General features: G+C 43.4%; 1 protein-coding gene across 1 annotated transcript; it reads right to left on the bottom strand.

Moving 5' to 3' along the window:
• Positions 1-6,219: 6,219 nt before the first annotated feature.
• Positions 6,220-10,585, bottom strand: LOC109479611 (protein amalgam-like). The gene is made up of 8 exons (XM_019781597.1): positions 10,564-10,585; positions 9,888-10,232; positions 9,314-9,607; positions 8,735-9,016; positions 8,163-8,405; positions 7,591-7,659; positions 7,219-7,401; positions 6,220-7,016 (listed from the first exon to the last, which is right to left on the bottom strand). The coding sequence occupies exons 1-8, from the start codon at positions 10,583-10,585 to the stop codon at positions 6,949-6,951; spliced, it is 1,506 nt and encodes a 501-aa protein (XP_019637156.1). The 3' UTR covers positions 6,220-6,948.
• Positions 10,586-16,865: the final 6,280 nt, after the last annotated feature.

Genomic DNA, 16,865 nt, shown 5'->3' with positions numbered 1-16,865 from the left:
AGCGCACATGTCAAACGAGACGCTCGTTTAGTGCAAACCTCGTTACATTCATCGGCAAGGACAAACACTGTCAACTCTTCTTACAGGAGAACGGGACGACTACAGAAAGTTGATGCAGTCGTAGTATTAGCGGTAAGTTCACTAACAATCGTAGAAAGAGTTCCTCCTTACCGGATGCTCGAACTTTCTGTTCGTCCTCCTACCTAGACACCCCTCTCTCTTCCCACTTATGTTTATTTATTTATTTATTTTTCCCACTTTTAAAGTCTTTCATTGGTCAGTAACGTCGTCCCTGGGGAATTAACTGAATTATGCCTATAATTTATGGATTCCCCCAAAAACATACAGTATATTACAATCTTGAACACAACCCTGCCTACGACCAATGGTGGTCGGTCCCTCAGATAATGACAGTTTCTGGTCGGCCCCTCAGAGAATTGTGGTTTCTGGTCGGTCCCTCAGAGAATGACAGTTTCTGTTCAGTCCCTCTATGGTCGGTCCATCTGAAAATGAGTTTCAGGACAATTAAAATGATGGTTTCTGGACGGCCCCTCAGAGAATCACTATTGCTGGCCGATCCCTGAGAGACTGACAGTTTCTGAACGGTCCCTCAGAGAATCACGGTTTCTGGTCGATTCCTTAGAGACTGACAGTTTCTGAACGGTCCCTCAGAAAATGATAGCGTCTGTATGATTCAGCTGACCCGCAGGAAACCCACACTGGTATAGAGATAATGCCGTCTCCGTATCATCTACATCACACGTACAGGCAGGCAGCAGGTGAGAAATGCAACCAACACAACAGGTGATACTTGGCGATAATAATGATAGCGCAAAGATAGACGTACGAACTAATGATCATTCTATACCATAGTTCTGTCCTTGTATAGCCTGACCGACGTAAGATAAATAATCAACAAACGAATGGGTGGATGGATGGATGAATAGCTAGATGAAGGAAGGAAGGAAGGAAGAAAGGAAGGATGGAGGAAGATAGTTGGTAACAAATTAATGAATGGATGGATGGATGGATGGATGGATGGATGGATGAATGAACAAGTATGGTACATTGGTAATGATCAGTCCCATTTTTAACCTGAACAATAAATGATATCTGAGTAATGAAAGCTGACAAATGATAATAAGATCTACTAGTTAAGGGTGGTTGGTACGTTTTGATCATCGACCAACAACTTTCAAAACAGCCCATGATAGCCCAAGGTGTTAAAAATACGAAAGTGACGGTTCGTGATTTGTGTTCAATCTCTAGCCGGAATCCCTAGATTTTAACGCAATCTCACCTTGAGTGGGTGGCAATCTCTGATACACACTTAAAGTGCTGCAGGCAATCACTGTACAACCGAAAGGTACTAGTATATGCCGGGCTATGATCTACACGTCTACAGCTACCATCATTTTCTCTAACAAAACCACAAGTCTCGCTCAGGGATAACAATAACCAACTTCGGGTCCTGTTGATTTCCTCATAAGTCAGGATTATTATCTATTATCGTCGACCAATCAGAAAAAAGCTCCATTTCCCATGGATTATGAGGCCGTAATTTCAAAAGTGGTCGGTTATTAAGAATAACCTACAACTTTTTGGACCGTACCATCATATATTACTGATCCGCTTTATCCTCGGTGTATATGGTGAGATAATCAACTGGACAGGTGCGATAACCACCTCCTAAACTACCTCGTTCGCTACGCTCACTCAGTGGTTTATTCGGTGGTCAACGCACCTGATCAGGGGCGGGGCAATAACCCTTTATTGTGCACGTCGTAGCAAGTCAACGTACACCTAGATTGTACTGAAAGCACGAACAGCAGTTCAATTTTAGTTCAACAGTGTGAAAATAGAACTGCAATGATTGGAATGATGTTCATCTGAGTGCGTCACATTATTTGATTTGTTTTAGTTTTCAAAGGAGTGTGTATAGCTTTAACTCAAAAGTCAGCGAGCAGGCCTGTCTTCCTGCTGCCCTTGCCACCCCCTCACAGAGGTAGCTGTTGATGACATGTAGATAAGCCGTAAGTGTGCCCTCTGACAAGCACTACTTCCCTGTAATCCTCGCGGTAAATCCTCCACACTCCCGCCCAGGGTTCATGAACTGAGGGGGATATTTGTACAGAGTCGTGCGGCTGTGCCCTTTGCAGAGTGCTCTCGCGTGCTCACCCTTATCTGCCCCAATTGCTGAGAGGATTATGAGGCCAATTCCAGCCAATGACTGCCCGCAGTCAGCTGACCTGGCCATAAACATGCCAGGGGAGATTTGGGGGAGGCTTAACCAAATCTCGACAACGGATCAACGCTTGTCCTTTACTTCCAAGGGCGATGTCGTCATTTTTCACCCATTTTCACGGAGGGATTGTGCTACTCTCTCTCTCGCTTTATGACAAGCCATGAACTAGTTTAAAATTGTGTTGGGTGATAAAGTAGGGAAGTTTCGAAATGTGTTTGAGGCGAGGGGTCTTAAGTAGCCATTTCAGCAACAGTGAACACATTGTAACAAGACTTCCCTGTCGCCTTTGTTCATCCATATTCACTGACAGATTGTATTGCTCTGTCTCTCTCTGTCTCTCTCTGTCTCTCTTTGTCTCTCTTTGTCTCTCTGTCTCTCTCTGTCTCTTCCTGTCTTTCTGTCTCTCTCTGACTCTGTCTCTCTATGTCTCTCTTTGTCTCTCTCTGTCTCTCTCTCTGTCTCTCTCTCTCTCTGTCTCTCTGTCTCTCTCTGTCTCTCTCTGTCTCTCTGTCTCTCTCTGTCTCTGTCTCTCTCTGTCTCTCTGTCTCTCTCTGTCTCTCTGTCTCTGTCTGTCTCTCTGCCTCTTTCTGCCTCTTTCTGTCTCTCTCTCTCTCTCTGTCTCTCTCTGTCTCTCTCTGTCTCTCTGTCTCTCTGTCTCTCTCTGTCTCTCTGTCTCTCTCTGTCTCTCTCTGTCTCTCTCTGTCTCTCTGTCTCTCTCTGTCTCTCTCTGTCTCTCTCTGTCTCTCTCTGTCTCTCTCTGTCTCTCTGTCTCTTTCTGTCTCTCTGCCTCTCCCTGTCTCGGTCTCTCCCTGTCTCTCTGTCTGTCTCTGTCTGTCTCTGTCTGTCTGTTTGTTTGTCTCTGTCTGTCTCTCTCTCTCTCTGTCTCTCTATCTGTCTATCTATCTATCCCTATCTCTTATGACCAACCATGATTGAACTACTTGGCGTGGGTGATAGAGTGGGGAAGTATTACGTGTCGAAATGGGTTATAGGCGAGGGGACCTAAGTAGCCATTTTACCACACTGAACATATTGTAACAAGACCTCCATGTCGCCTTTTTTCACCGGTGCTACCCTCCTTGACCACCATGATTGTATAGATTATAGAACCGGGAAGATCTATAACACAGGTGTCAAAACGTGTTATAGGAGAAGAGTCCTGAGTGACCATCTGGCGCCAGTGATGAACACGCTGCAACAAGGCTGTCCGTGTTCTGTGTCCAGGTTAATTAAGGAAGGGACATAAATCGTTCTTTTGAAATCCCAACAAGGGGAGAGGAGCATAAAGAGTTTAACCTTCTCCATGCTGCCTAACCCCACAAGCAATACGAAGTGGTGCCAAACGGCTACCGTAGTAGGATTAAGCTTAAAAGTAAAGCTTATAGATACCAAAACACAACGGTAACAAATAGCATATAGAGTTGAAAATAAATTACAACAAAATAGCAGGATTTCTGGCGATTCAATCATATATTTTGCAGCATATTTGGTGGCTATTCTTGTAGACTATCTGGCACGTTTCACAGCCCACAATTCTACCAGCACGGAAGGCTGAATCAGTACCATGGAGATGTTTATACACCCACTTCACTTCCTCTTCAAAACGTTTGTGGAAGTTGAAATTGCACATACATCAGAAGTGGATGAACTCATCTAGAACTTTTGCAGCGACGTGATGTGACTGCGACGTGTTATTCTAAATGGAAATACGCTGTAATTCTTTGACTGATGCATGAAACATGAAAGAAACGTTGTCCTTTTACGGTGTCCTAAAATCCCTGTAACGTTGTTTGGGACGGCTTGGTCATTTTCAAGGTGACTCTTCCGGTCAAAATACATTTTTAAATTGTGGCTTGGTGTGTTTTTCAGGGCTTCCGTGTTTAGCAATGACTGCTCAGTTAAAGTAAAAGTTATTTGAAGGATTATCTGCATCTACCAATTACACTGTTACAGGGATATTACTTAATTCAATTCCTGAGCTAGAACACAGTGTCGGATCCCCTGGATTTAGTACGTCGTCAGTATTAAGCCACCGCAAGAATAACAATAGAGTGATGAATTGGCTGTTAGAAAGATTCCAATGCCTCATCATTTAAACAAATCGAATGATGGAAAGATAACGCCTTTCAAGGTCGTTCACACTTGTTTCCTAAATGCACCTTTGTAGCTCCAGTTCTTTCCCTATAAACCACCGGCATTGGGGCTTGGCTAAAGCCCAGTTCACACAAAAACGCCTGAACCGCGATTCGGGTAAATCGCATTCTTCACATCTGGTGTCACACGTTCCTGTTAAACCGTGCCCGTGTACGATTCGCCTAAACTACATTCATTGTTGTTTGATGAAAAGACGGAAGGTAGCGTGTTATCAATGTCAGAGGTCAACGACCTGCTTGCTGGTGTGTCCCCCTCCCAGCGTGCCTCGGCCTAATGCCGACGTGGTCCCACCAGAGGCCGTGAAGCTGCCACGTAAATTTTGGTATTGCATAAAGAAATATCATCCCGTTAATCCATGACCGGGTCAATATGTAAAGTAAACCGGTGAAGTCACATTGGAATCACATCGCGTTCAGACGCAAATTCGCGATTCGGTAAAACTGGTTTGAAACTACATCCGGAGGTGGTTTGGGACCGAGGCGCATTTAACGCTATTTGGAGCGTTCAGATGGGGCCACTTGAATCCGGCTTCGGTGCAATCTGGATTGAAAGCGGTTACAGTGTTTCCGTGTGAACAGGGCCTAAGTTCCCTTCCCGGCGGTTCCCCCCTCGCGTGTCTGGCGTGCTCCAATAGCACTGCCTTCTTTAGTACTCTTGCCCCTGGTGTTTAGCGTGGCGACCCGGGGTTTTACAGGGCGCCATTACTGCCAACTCAGCACGACCTAACCACCTCTTCAACAATCGCATCGCGGCTCCCAGACGGGGCTGCGGCGGGCACGGTACATGCTCCGTGACGCGAATGTCACTCCGAAAACTGCCAATTATGTCAGAGGCCTTGACAGGGCGCTTTTGTAGGATATGAAGACCCTATACAAACGGTACACATAATGTAAATCGCACTCTATCCATCTATCTACATTACTACACAATCAGTTGAAGCTAATACAAAGTTTTTCTTCCAGAAGTCTCTGTGATACATAATTTCTGATAGTTCTTTCTCCTTAATCCTTTCTCAGTCTCAATTATGTTCTTTAGTGCAGTATGTAGACGACCTGTCCGTATGGCCTCACGACATCATACTCATAGCCTTCTAATATGTGAAAAATCATAAGCCCTCATCTGTACTATTGGTACATCTTGCTAGAATATAGGACCATTCGTACCAAGCCAAGTGTTTTTATAATTCTTGATAGTAGGAAAAACAAAGATGCAGCTTGTCTATAGAAATCGTCCTGGAAACATACATACGATTCCTCCTCGAACAAGACTACACAAAATGTCGATCACGTCTACTTAATTTGTTGACTAAGTTTATTTCATCCGACTGATAGGTTGAAAAACGTGTCTGCAAGATGAAAGTACGTGCGGTTCATATTTATTTACTTCCCATTACATGGTCGGCATGTAAATTATTAGTTGTGTATGAACATTACTGATAACGGAATCTCCAGGGACGCATGCTTGCCATGCGTGAGGTATCTCTTACGGCATGGAATACCAAATGAAGTCATACATTTTCCTTATCATAGATCTGCAGTTATGCCTTCCTAGATAGATTTAATTAAGCCGAACGCAAACAATGAGACAGTCGTCTGAATATTGGAACATACATCACCATATCATTTGCACTGTAACAACCGACATTTTTCAACAAAACATTTCATAGCCCGGGGTCACGGGCAATTACACATATTGGCCACATTTGTCACAAATGTCACATGCAAAATGTCACAAGGTTGTTGTAGCACATTGTCTTCAAAGTTTCTAAAACACTGTGAAATTTGTAAATTTGCTCCATTTGGCATATTAGTGTGGTCGTGATAAGTCTTTGTTACACCATATTTCCGAAATCTAACGAACTGTATACTTTGAGATTATCATCATCATATAGTTGTAATAACTTTCAACAAGATACACAGTTACAGTTTACGAGTATTAACAATATTTTGATCCACGAAGGACAAGGGAAAAGTTGCACAGTTTCTAACGGTAGGTAGATCAGGGAAATGAGTAATTCATTGCTTCTGAGGTTCTGCGAGATTCTACGAGATTTTGCGTGACGTTAATCAAAACGAGGCTCTGTTTTTGACGGGGATTTAGTGTTACTGTATAGCGCCCATCTTATATATAATTACGGCTATTTACAACATCTTTGTATTACATGGAAGCAGGCGCACTGTCTTAGAAAACTCAATGATGTCTCCTCCACCCCTTGACATACAACAATAGCTTATACAGTAAATCGATCTACGGTCACAAGACTTATCATACATACAGGACCGCTGAGCACCACAGTTGCCACGTTTTGGTACAATATTCGGACATGAGGGACACAGAACTTTGCTGTACAACAATACGACTATGGGGCATCCGTACAGTTCTTCGTGGACGGCTTCTTATCACATTTTATCTGCTCAAGTCAGTCACCCCTAACTCAACTCCTGAACCGCCATCCATTTCCGGTATTAGATTATCTACAATTCTTCCTGCTGCTCCGTTGTTGATGTCGTCACTATGGTTACGACTGACGTCACCTGGCGTTGCCCAGTTCAGATACTGGACTTGCCCTGTTTCTTACTTGCGTCAGAGTAAAGTTCACGGATCTTTGCTGCAGAGACTGAGTGGGAAAACGATACAGGTCGTGAGATGTTGCACCCCGTTGGCCCCTGATTTCTATCTGATAGATTGAGTTGACCTATAGCGTACACAGGAATACTTTATCTCTGTCAGCCTTCAGTTTTATGAACATATTTCTGGTGCATGGTTCACATTTGTTTTACATTATAACTATTCTTTTTCATTAAACTTGCAAATCTCACCTTGGGAAGCCGACAGGAACTTGACGTAGTTGGAGGGGAACAGGCCTATTCTGCCCTTGAGGTAACCCAGGCACCAGCCGCCATCTTCCCCCTCCAGCACCTCGATGACGTCACCAGTCTCCATGTACAGTTCGTTCTCCTCTTGTGCGTGGTACGCGTACAGAACCTGGGCGTATCTCCTCACTGGAGGTGGAAAGTTAGAAGTTGAAAAAACGCACAATTCCTTATATGTGTAAGTGTTGTTGCCACTTTAACTTGGGGACTTGGTGTTCTTCTGCGTTATGCTTCGTTTGCATTTAAAATACTCTTTTCTTTGGGGCTTATAGGTCTTTTCTTTACTATTTGTGAGGTTTAATATAAACAATTCCAAACCTTTTCCTTTCGTCGTCCGTCGGATGGTTTCTATGCCAGCGTACGGACCCTTTTGAGACACCGTCTTAGCTGAAACACAAGGATATTCCATGTTTCCATGTTTCCATAACACAATCTCTAACACTCAACCTGGAACTCATTGCGATGATGAAACTTCATTTCTTTGGTTTCATAACAACCTTCCAGGGATGTGCAAGCCAAGAAGTATATACCTTGTCTTTTCTTATCCGTTTAGGTGCCCTCTCTTTTATTACCTAACTTTATCCGCTCCTAACTCATCTTGCCTGTTTACCTTCTATCATGATGGTATACGTATTTCCCTTCTCCTTTGAGGTTTTTTGAGGTCATTTTGATCATTCTCCTGGCATTGCCGTGTGTCCAACTCACCAGGAGGCTGCAGGTCGAAAATTACGATGATGGACCATTTTTTTCTTTGGCTTCATAACAGTCTTACAGCAAATGGCCCTGCAGAATTTTCCTGGCCAATTCGATACTGTCTTAACAGCCACCTAAAAGAAATTATTTTTTTGTTGTTGTTACGTTCTCCTGGCATTGCCGTGTGTCCAACTCACCAGGCGGCTGCAGGTTGGGGTGTCGGGTCACCTCCAGTGTCTCCTCCCCGGGCTTGCTGTCCGTGGCGTCGGCCTGCCCCCGGCCCATGTTGTAGTAGAACGAGAACCGCTTCTTCTCGGCTCGGTCCCGGCGCCGCCGGAAGAAGTACACGGTCAGCCCCAGGCAGATGAGCAGCCAGAGACCGCCCGCGATTGAGCCCACCAGGATGGCGATGGTGTTCTCATCCATTGACGAGCGAAACGCTGAAAAAAACATTTTGAAACGAAAAATGAATGTTATAACAGAAGAAAATATACCCCAAGGATAGTCGACTGGATAGACATAAAATTTTGGAGAAAAAAAATTATGGCTAGAAATTGGGATTGGGACTTCGATACGTTGTGGCGGATCGCTGTCTTGGACTATCTAAGACTGGAGTTACACAGTCAACAATTTGGGTAAGTCCGAATTCTTGTCTTAGAAATTACGGTTTAAATATACTAACTTAATGAACAATTGCTATCTACCGAGCTGATCATGAAAGCTCACATTCAGCCTATGGAAAACCTCCCTAGAATGACTGTGGCCCCACCTTTGACAGACAGCTGCAGAGACTTGATGTCGCTCTTCCCCACACCGTTACTGGCAGTGCACACGTACGTCCCTGTAGCGTTCATCTGCACGTTCTGCAGCATCACGGAGCCTGCGCGCGTGGTGTCATGTGACACGGTGCGCGTCACACTGCGCAGGCGCACTCCGTTCCTCATCCACGTGATGTCCGGTGGCGGGTTGCCCTCGGCCACGCACTGCAGGATGACGCGCTCTGACGTCACGGCAGTCAGGGAGTCGGACACAGTTAAAATGGTGGCTGCGTCTGTGAAAACAAGTTTGTAATGTTGACGGCGATGAGAAAAAATAAACAACAATCTCTTTGCCAGCAAAGTGGTGAATGTGAACTCATCAGTTATCATGTAGTCACCTTTGAAATTACAACTACCAACTGGATTGTTCTAATTAACTGACAGAGGAGCGAGCCAAGTTTATTCTGTATTGATCATTCTGATAGGCTAAACGTCACGTGACTAATGACGTCAACCCTCTGATTAATATAGTCCTATGCTAAACGTTCAAAATGCACTAAACTGTTGACCATAAGGAACTTCGCACTTACAAAGCACCTCTACCTTTAGGGCTGCACTTGTTGATCGGACCACGTGATTTGTGACGCACGTGTACAGGCCTCGGTCAGCCCTGGTCACGTGACGGATGGCCAGGTCAGGTGACTGAAGGTTCCCGCCAGAATATTTGGTGTCGAATTTCTCGCTGTCGATCTTGATGCTGTTTTTCTCCCAGTGGAGGGAAGTGATGTTTGGCTTCGCGTCTTTCACGGTGCACGACAGGGTGGCGGTCCTTCCGGCGGAAGTGACGTAGGGGTTGGACGGGCCGACTTCAACCGTCGGGGGTACTTAAAGATAATGGCATTTTAAGTATTACATTAAGAAAGTAATGCAACGATAATCTTAAACATCAGCGTATTACCTAACTTAACTAGGGAACTTTTCGTAGTCTGTTATGATAGTTTGCTATGTACCCATAACAGACTCTTTACGCTAACTTTAAGTCACGTCCAGCTGCAACTTGTCTGCACAGTTGAGTATAGAATCAATTACACAGTAGCCCCTCATTCAACCCTGAAGTTGACATCTTACGTTAATTGTACAATATTTGATAAAAATGAAACTCACCGAGCAGATTTAGCTTCACAGCACCTTCCTCAGTGCCAAGCCCCTTCACCATAACAGACAGCACGTATGTTCCTTCATCTCCAACTTCAGTCTGGCTTATCTTCAGCGACGCCTTTCCAACAAGCGAGACCCTCCCTTTGTAGGTACCATGGGCTTCGGAAGATCCAAGTTGAGGATAATAAGTCAGGACTGACGTCCGTTTAGTTTCAGTCTGAACTTTTACCCAAGACACGCTCATGATCCGTCTGCTGGTCTGAAACGTCGCAGGAAGAGTGACCGGGTCCCCCACGATGGTGTTGACATTCTCCGGGAGGGTGAGGCCAATAGACGACTGAGCGGCGACATCTGGTGGGAAAACAAAAAGAAACGCATTTTAGACAGCAAGTATGAACAATTTTAGGTACTAAGAATGAATTGTCAAGATTAGCAATGCGTTGTCTTTCGTCGACAAATCTGGTGTATAGAATGGAGATAAAGAAAACATAACGTGATGTAATTTTGTATCTGTTTGATGACTAAGTTAGCGACAGTACAAATACTAATGCTTCAAAGTTTAAACTAGTTTGTTGGCTGATTGTGCTGGTTGACTGACCGAGTGAGTGTTTGTTGATCAGGATTGGTATATTTATTTCATCACTTTTTTTATATAAAGCATTATATCATAAAGGTATAATACCAAGAAATCCGATGGGAACCATCGTTATTGGTTTCCATGGATGTTTTATGACGCACTAAAAAGACCTGTCGTGGTAAAAGTCAAGTACAATACATCTTGTGCCCCTTGAAAAATGGATCTGCCCTAACATTTGACCTATATAAAAACCAGTATGCTTCTACCCTGCTGATCCCAACTCCATCATTAGTAGTACTTGTGTGATTTGAGTAGAACAGAGTTCGTAAATCCACCTGCTCAGCACACTTTTTTCTTGTAGATCAGCGTTCGCGGATACACAGTGTGTAACCCTTGGGACTGGGTTGATGGATCGCCGGGGTCCTATCTCCAGATCAACCCCGGCTCTCTAATGAGGACTTCTCTCTAATGGTTCTGATTTATGAACGTAATGCAGACGACACGACATCGCTACGTAACTCATAACAACAGCAGGGAATACTGTATTCAGTAATGGTAATCTTCAAGCAGATTCTAAGGTGGCAGAAAGACAGTATCAAATTGGCCAGGCAGTATCCATTGGCCACAGAGATTGCAATTCACCACCCAAGGGGTAGCGAAAAAAGAATGGGCCATATGATATATCAAAAGTTAACTATCAACCTCTGCTTGGAGTGTATAGTAATGGAGCGTTCGTATATTCACCACAAATAATGCATGGAGATAGATGGAGAAGATATTAGATTATGCCTCTTAATTTATGACATTACCGAATTAATGCATTAATGTGCAGTCTTACGACGTACACTTAGGAAATGTTGATAATTACAGCTAGGTCTGAAGTGCATTAATACACAGATGGTGCTGTAATATTAATCTGATTGAAAACAGAAACATTCGGTGAGAGCGAATTGCATGGTTACTTACATCTACTTATTCTGTAGATCTGGAATATTCCTTGTGGATAGATAGTTACAGCTCTACAGAAATTAGTCAAACTTAATTGCAAATTCTTGCCAGAGGGCTAATTGCAAGTACATTGGAAATGAGAAAATAATAGTAAAGAATTGAAAATAAGCATGCATAGAATAAATTTAAAACTGTCGACTAATGCTGCTTCTAATGTAGTCATGATAATAGAAAGATTAAACTACTAGACATCTAGAACATCTGTTTGAAGGTCATCAGTGATGACCTAGTTTATTTGTTGGGTCGTCTGATGTTTAGGCTTTACGGATTACAACTTTCTGATCATACTGTTGTAAAAACTCATGTCATTATTCATGCCTATAACATTAAATTCAGCTTAGGAAAATGACAAAACGCCACCCCTTTTCTCCTTTATTAAAAAGGTCGTATGTTTTAATAATACAACATGGGTAATTTATAACCCCTTAGTTGAAAATATACAATTTTCTCCGGAAACATGAATCAATTTCAGTTTCCTCGGCGCGAATTTCTTTGTGAGGCTTTAGAGCTATATCCACCTAACCCTTCAGATCCATCAACGGTTATATCAGACAGGAAACACCATAGAAAAATAATGTTCCTGTGACTCAACCTCGAAAAAATATACCTGGGCTTCGTTTCGGTAACACCTCGGCTATCTCAGACCAAGGCGAAGGTAGCTGAAGAGTTGCCGAAACTTTAGCCAGGCAAAGTTTATCCCTCAAGAAAGACGGGGGGCGCCACAGACTCTCTACAACCTGTGATCTATTGTTCACCGAGTCACGTATCTCATCTGCATAACGTGGCGTCACAGAATCTGTGGCTCACTCATGCCTTGACAAAGACCGGAGTTAAGTTGTACTGATGAAAATTTGTGTCCAATTTCTTGTGTTGGAATTCAAAATTGCACCTTAATCTTGCTTCATAATGACTTGTACCAACACAGATAAAATGCCAACGAGCTATGCCTGTATTTTATACCATGCCATGTTATTGTTTCCCCGAAGTTGGCACCACGCCTTCGCCTGTTCCACCGCCGGAAAATTACAAAAACGTCGCCATATGGAGGAGATTGCTTTTCCAGGTGCGAGCTGTGAGAATTTCCTGAGGGACCCTTACCCTGATGGGCGTACGTCAAGGTCATGTTCGGTAAACAGTACGTACGAAACCGCGGCGCCACAGAAACAACAAACATCATTTCAGCTACGAAACATAAATAGAGAAAGGCGTTAAAGCAATACTAGTCATAAGAAGTTTATTGCAAATACATGCTTGAAGGCTAAGTACCTCAAAGGTATAATAATGATAAATTCTATTAACTATCTCCTGCCTAAATTATAGAAATATACATCGATCTAGTTTTATAGCAGCTCTTAAATGGAAAAAGTATATAAAAGACCTTTAGAATGTCAACGTCGGGCTTCTTTTATATAGAGAAACGTAACCGTCAGAAATGTTTGAATCTTATGTTCGTCTTCTGTATAGGTGACTAGAAATTCGGTATAACAGAAAAGAATAAGATCACCATACCAGTTAACGTTGGGAAACCTGCATGTCACTGTGCAATTATTCTTTTGTGCTGGTCTAAACTAAAGAATCTAAAATAGAAACGTTGCATTAGAGGGTAAATTTTTGAAATTTCTTTCTTTCCCTCGACCCGTTACTCCCGCTATATTGCCAGTTCATTGCTACTTCTCGCTCTGCCCTCATGATTCTGGCTCACACAGTAAACTAAAGAGGGTCAGCTGAACTCTGTCCACACGTCTTAGCGATGAGACGTGCTTGATCCCTGCTGGTCAATACATCACAGCCCTTTCAATTGCCTCCGAGCACCTCTCTCACACGCCAAGACATCGCCCCGAAATCTTGGCCCGAGCCGTAACAAGATTTGGGCCGCAATCTGAGAGCCGGTCTCCATGAGGGAGAGAATCGTAAAGCCGCGGCAAATTGCCTCCTGTGCGGAGCGCACCTCGCTACAGATGAAAGGAGCCCAACAACAGCAGTGTTATCAGCGATGGGCAATCTGGCGTTCCGAGGTGCATCTGCTCCAGGGCAGGCGGTATGGTTCTTTTTATGGGTAGTGTCGGGGCGATTAGGAAGCTTTATTGTCCGTTATGCGGCTGTTTTGTCAAAATGGAACAAAACTGCAATAAAAGAGAATTACCAGAGCATGCAAATGTCCCAGCTGAATATTTGCAATCGAGCCAATGTCGACGGTCATCAATGTAGCTCTGATCTATATTTGCATAAAACTTTATGTGACAACAAAACCACAAAAACTTGTTGTTCCTTTTTTGTATTGTTTTTTTATTTTTCTAATTGCTCATCTACGGTATACTGTATTCCAAGATAGTTCATATTTCAAAAGTGAATGTTAACATACTTTTCTACGTAAGGTTGTCCTCCATCATACACGATAACAAGCTTTCTAAACTAATACCATCGCACCAACTCGGAGCACTGTGCCAAAAATGTCTGAACGATATTTTCACAACCATCGTTACTTCGCCAGGACCTCTCATACACACGATGACCTGATATCATTTTTCGTCCCTGTGATGAGTCCTGGCGGACAACGCGCAATCAAGGTTTGGTCAGAAGGCCCCGCCACGTGCGTTAATAAGGGCACGACAGATCAAGTCGTCTGAACGACGAACTTGACAAAAAAATTGGGGTCGGCCTTTCTACAATATACATCATATCATATATATTTCTTTTATTGTTTCAGTATAATGTTAATTATTGTTTCAGAATAACATTAATTATTGTTTCAGTACATTTGTATAATGTAATACAAATAAAAGCTTTTCACATGTCTGCCTTGGAGGCTGTTTGTGTGAAATATTTCTTGGTGGCTGCAAAGACAATAGTAGGCCAGGCATATCCATATTTTGCCGGGCAGTTACCATTTGCCACCCTAAGGTAAGGCTAACGGGAAAAATTATACCAGTCCAAATAAAGAGAGTCCGATTAAAATGCCTAAAACACGTCCCAAATACGCCGAAACGTAAGTATCTGCTGGTTGAGTAACAATTAGTCTCTTGAAGAAGCCACACAGGCGAAACCGGTCGTGTGACAGGCTGATATAAAAGTTCTGAACGGGAACTATGCCGCTCCAAATGTCTTACTGAGGGACGACTGCGTGTGCGAGATGTTGGTTAGCTTGAGGAATGAATCCACTCGATAGCTACTATGTACTGAGAGCTACATAGCTTACCTAAGTATATAAAAGTAATCTTATGAGTATATTCAGGAAGCGGTGTATGCTCTTGTATTCAAAACACAAAGCAGAGATTTGCCATCTGTGCAGCCGCACAAGTTTAACATAAATGGATGCACTGTTGAAACATCGATCGTGGAGACGCATAGTTCATTTGGCTCATCAGCCATGTAGCCAAATTGCAGTCGCTTAACGAGAGGTTTTACATGAGAAGATAATAGAATGCAGTCTTTAGATCCATTAAAACAGTTTGACTGCTTCGATAAATCAGAATCAACCCGTATTGAAAAAAAACGACTCTAGAATCTGAATTCCAAAACCTAGTTCAAATTCCTTTCACACTTTAAATATAGCGTCCTTCCATTCGTATAAACTCAATCGTCGTTCTACGATAAAGTCAAGACTTCTGTCAAACTAATAATTGTGTAGAAAACAAGGGACTGTGCTGAATCGATACCTCCAAGCAGAAAACTTCACGATGTTCTACCTCATCATCTGCTTGGAGATTATTAGCTACGGTCTTTCTCGTTGACTGTGCATTACATACAGATGGGAGAGATATCCTCTGTACTTGTCCCAGTTTTAGAAATTTAGATAGAAATGAAACATCCGTATTAATCCTTCAGAAACTAGACAAACCATATACATGTATCATAAACTTGACATATGTTCATACAACTACAACTGCCTTTGAGGCAAGTTGAAGGTAAAGGTACAATAAAGGTCTTTCATTCACTTTATCATAGGTGCTGCTGGCTTTTTTGCTTATATATGTATATGTCTATCCAGTATAATGGAAGACAGAAACATCCTCGGGACAGACGTCCAAAAGGCACAGGTAATTTACGGCGTCTGTGGGACCGCTCGAGACGGCGTCGTCTGCGGCAGGTAAGCACCGGAGCAAACACCCGCTGAGAAATGACATTGTCTCCCGGCCCCGCCCCGCCATATGCTCTCCACGCAGAGCGGCCAACCGTGAACTTCAGAAGGAAGAGAAACTCTCGGGACTTTCTATCTACAGACACCGAAGACGGGAGGTAATGAAATGGAAAGACAGCTAAGTCTTAACCCGTAGACGAATTAAAGGCATCCGATGCAATTTCTAGGGCGGCAAAATAGAAAAAATATTCTGGATGAGGAAATCTGTCTGATGTTGGCATTTACTGCCATTTCCTAGCACATTTTTGTCATCATTTCATATTTGAAGCGTTTGAAATAGCCCCGAAACAAATTACGTGAGGACTACGAATACTACGAATGTGGGGTCGTGTGGCGCAGTCGGTAGCGCGTTCGGCTCACACCCTAGAGGTCGCGGGTTCGAACCCTGCCCATGTCACCGATCTTGTGCCCTTGGGAAAGGCACTTTACACGGCTTTCCTCACTTCACTCAGGTGGAAATGAGTACCTAGCTTCGGCTAGGGACGTCCCTCGGATAGGACGTTAAATGGGTCCCGTGTGTGGGAGAGCCACACCCCATGCACGTTAAAGAACCCACCGCACTTATCGAAAAGAGTAGGGGATCTTCCCGGTGTGAGTGGTTCAAAAACCTTACAGTCCGGTCTTACGCAGCTTGTACATGTACGCACATGTACAAAACTGGTGTGTTACGCCTAAAGGCGGTTTACCGGTTATGCGAAACAAACAAACAAACAAACTACATTGGATGCCTTTAACTGGTCTCAACCAGACTCCATACACTGCTGAAAACTAGTACTAAGAGGGATTTGGCCGAATAAGGGTAATAACTTATTTGCCAGAGTTGGCCGGACACAGTTTACGTGTTGGCAATAGGAACTGACGGCGTTTAAAACGAAGAGACTGCAATATTCCCAAGATCTGATTCTAGATAACGTCTTCAAGCAAGCTGCAATCTTTATATTTTTTAGATAAAGGGTTAGGGGCAGCCTGGGCTTGGGCGGCGGATACTGTAGCGGACATTAGGGCTTCTTCCCACAAAGAAAATCTATCGCTTATGAACGCCAGCGTCTGGCACCCAGACTTATGTCTCCCTGCAAAGACAGCGGTCTATACATACAGTGTTTGATTTATGTTAGGGGGCTGTTACGTCATTAACCTATAAACGAAGTCATCGAAGCCGGCAGCCCTAGGGTGTATCAATGTCCGTTTTCAAGGCCAGTGAAGTGATGAAAGAAATGCTAATCTCCAAGCAGATCCTACGGTGGCAAGACAGTATCCATTG

Source organism: Branchiostoma belcheri, unplaced genomic scaffold (genome assembly GCF_001625305.1).
Source record: "Branchiostoma belcheri isolate BF01 breed outbred unplaced genomic scaffold, Haploidv18h27 scaffold5, whole genome shotgun sequence".
Lineage (NCBI taxonomy): Eukaryota > Metazoa > Chordata > Leptocardii > Amphioxiformes > Branchiostomatidae > Branchiostoma > Branchiostoma belcheri.
The sequence above is the reverse complement of the archived record's forward strand: the minus strand, read 5'-3'. Positions and strand labels throughout refer to the sequence as shown.

Coding starts and splice junctions, on each gene's coding strand:
- LOC109479611 (XM_019781597.1), bottom strand. CDS start 10,585: ATGGTTCCCATCGGATTTCTTG. Junction 9,608..9,887: donor TGTGAAGCTAAATCTGCTCG/GTGAGTTTCATT, acceptor ATTATCTTTAAG/TACCCCCGACGGTTGAAGTC. Junction 7,402..7,590: donor ACGGACGACGAAAGGAAAAG/GTTTGGAATTGT, acceptor TTCCACCTCCAG/TGAGGAGATACGCCCAGGTT.